Source organism: Myotis brandtii, unplaced genomic scaffold (assembly GCF_000412655.1).
Source record: "Myotis brandtii unplaced genomic scaffold, ASM41265v1 scaffold242, whole genome shotgun sequence".
Taxonomy (NCBI): Eukaryota; Metazoa; Chordata; class Mammalia; order Chiroptera; family Vespertilionidae; genus Myotis; species Myotis brandtii.
Window position 1 is genome coordinate 1345855 of NW_005359149.1, and position 2745 is coordinate 1348599.

The 2745-nt window shown below is 37.9% G+C and overlaps 1 protein-coding gene across 5 annotated transcripts in view; it reads left to right on the plus strand.

Moving 5' to 3' along the window:
* LOC102248425 (zinc finger protein 280D) overlaps positions 1-1036 on the plus strand; it is a 47035-nt gene extending 45999 nt beyond the window's left edge. For 3 of the 5 annotated variants that reach the window (XM_014540350.1, XM_014540352.1, XM_014540351.1), the window contains 2 exons: positions 396-566; positions 704-1036. In XM_014540350.1, the coding sequence (XP_014395836.1) occupies positions 396-566; positions 704-834 (302 nt within the window). In that variant the 3' untranslated portion in view covers positions 835-1036. The remainder of the gene's footprint in view (positions 1-395; positions 567-703) is intronic. The other 2 variants (XM_014540353.1, XM_005867007.2) reach the window with 1 other exon arrangement.
* The last annotated feature ends 1709 nt before the right edge of the window (positions 1037-2745 follow it).

Here is a 2745-nt window from a genome sequence, read left to right on the forward strand (position 1 = left end):
GCTTTTCTCTTTCCTTCTAGTTGTAGAATTTCCACTCAGCCAGCCTTCTTGTGGTTCTGGATGATGTCTGTTCCGTCTTTTAGTTGTATTTTTGAAGTGGTTGTGCGAGGCAGCAATCTCCGGTGTTTACCTATGCCGCCATCTTGGTTTCTCCTGTATGTCTTTCTCAAGTCATATTTTCTTGCATAGAAAGGTTATTTTATGAATTATTTGAGTATATATAGATGTTTGCATAATTTCCCTGACTTGATCACATCAGTTTCTATGATTTATTGTCATTTTTGACATAATTCAATTATAATGCCTTTACTTTAGCTGCAAAGTATTTTTATTTAATTATAAGCAATATTCTAAAGTGTTTAAAAATATTTTTTTCACTGTTTAAATTATTGTAGGTGTGAATGAAAGTTCGTTATTTCCAAAACGTCCTTGTACTTCTGAAGTAATCAATGTTAATCCAAAAAAGTCTAAGCCCAGTGAAAGTGTTTCTGGAGCAAATTCCTCAGCTGTATTTCCTTCAGCTAAGTCTCTTTCAGTGACATCTCCCCAGGCTATGTCATCAAAAGGTAAATATGAAATGTGGCATATAAAAAAGAAATATATACATACAATTTAGAAATTGTAGTAAATTTACAAACTGTTAGTGGTTATTTAAGGTTAAAAAGTGATATATCTTGAACCATATATTTTGACTTTATTTTAGGTACAAATAACTCATCAAATCAATCTAAAAATGGAACACCTTTTCCAAGAGCTTGTCCAAAGTGCAATATTCATTTCAATCTTTTGGATCCTTTGAAAAATCACATGAAGGTAAAACTTTTCAAAGTTTGATTTTGAAAAGGTTTGCAAATCCCTAAAAATGTTGATTTATAGTAATTAATGGTTCAGTTATTTAGATAAGAAATTTACTATTGATATTTCCATATAACGTAGAAATTTATATGCATAATGATTATTTTCATAGAAGATTTTAGAATTCCTTCTGAATCATTAAATTTAAAAAATTAAGTTCATATACATCATAATGTACTAGAGGCCCGGTGCACAAAAATCTTGCACTCAGGAGGGTCCCTCAGCCCAGCCTGTGCCCTCTCGCAGTCCGGGAGCCTATGGGGGATGTCCAACTGACGGGTAGTGGGCCTAAGCCATCAGTCGGACATCCCTAGCATTGCTGCGGAGACGCCAGAGGCTCCCGCCACTGTCACTGTGCTCACCAGCTGTGAGCCTGGCTTCTGGCTGAGCAGCGCTCCCCCCTGTGGGAGTGCACTGGCCTCTAGGGGGCAGCTCCTGCGTTGAGCGACTGCCCCCTGGTGGTCAGTACGCGTCACAGTGACTGGTCGTTCTGCCGTTTGGTCGATTTGCCTATTAGCCTTTGATTATGTAGAATGCTGATTGTATTCTAATTTTAAATGAAAATACATTAATCATATTATTTTATTTACTAGATTATGCCATGCTTCAAATGTTAAAAAACTGCCATTTTATTATGTTAAACATTTTGTATAACTTAACAGTTTCTTTAGTTAATTTTGTGTCCATCCATGCTAATATGTACACGTCACAATGAAAATCAGAGTTTTACATTTAGTTTTTAACAATCAAACATAAAATCCAAATGGTGGATCATTTCATATGAAATCAATGTTTTAACTCAATCCATGATATTGTTTGTGTAATTGTTACAAAGTAATTTGAGCTTATTATTGGTACAGGAAGCTCTTAAAATTAGATTTAAAAATTTTGCAAAGTACAAATGAAATAGAGATTTTGATAACACTTCACTTAAAATATTTTATTAGATATTAGAGTATTCTGCTCTGTCTGTGTAAAGGTAGCCTGTATTCTTCTTGCATTCCCAGTATAAATGTCAGGGAAAAAGAGACAGTGTGGATTATATGAAGAAAAGGAAGGAGAAGGGTGCAATGGCAAAGAAATAACTAAGAAAAAGTTCTTGTTCACTGTTTCAGAGGTTTACAAATTTTTATTGAAATTTAACATTTTACAAAAAAAGTAGAAAATAGGTAATATTTTTAGAATAGTAAATACAATATATTCATGTACAAAACTGTATTTTGACTGTCAGTACTTCCAGCTCCTAAATTGTAGTCCCTGATAACTGTACTTTGTGTGTTGTTCTTATATGAGAACTAGAGGCCCGGTGCATGAAAATCGTGCACTTGTGGGGAGGGGGTTCCCCAGCCTGGCCTGTGCCCTCTCACAGTGTGGGACCACTGCAATCGATCTCCCCAAAGAGGTAGGCGCCGCCCACCCATCCAGGGCTCCTTGATGGATTGCCCCAAAGAGGTAGGCTGGAGCCGGGTGTCCCGCCACCAGAGTCACCACGCGGAGCCGCCGGGACCTGCCTCCAGCGTCACCACGCGGAGCCTCGGGACCCCTGGCATCGTCTCCCCGCCGCGTACACACGTCAAGTCCCCACCCACCCACGTGTGCCCTCTGCGCATACAGCCTCCTGGTGATGGATTCTTAAGGCGTGAGGGCATGACTACCACATAAGCTTTTATTAGTATAGATTAACCTGTACAAGTGCTTTCAATTTTCCTATTTATGTAATGTTTTGATGAGTTACCTAATTTTTTTAATGTTTTACATTTTGTATGTAAATAAAAAAGAAAGGGTTAAATTCTTTATTTATCTTTATTTAATTACTAGATGCCCGGTGCACAAAAATTTGTGCACTCGGGGGGATCCCTCAGCCCGACCTGTGCCCTATCGCAGTCTGGG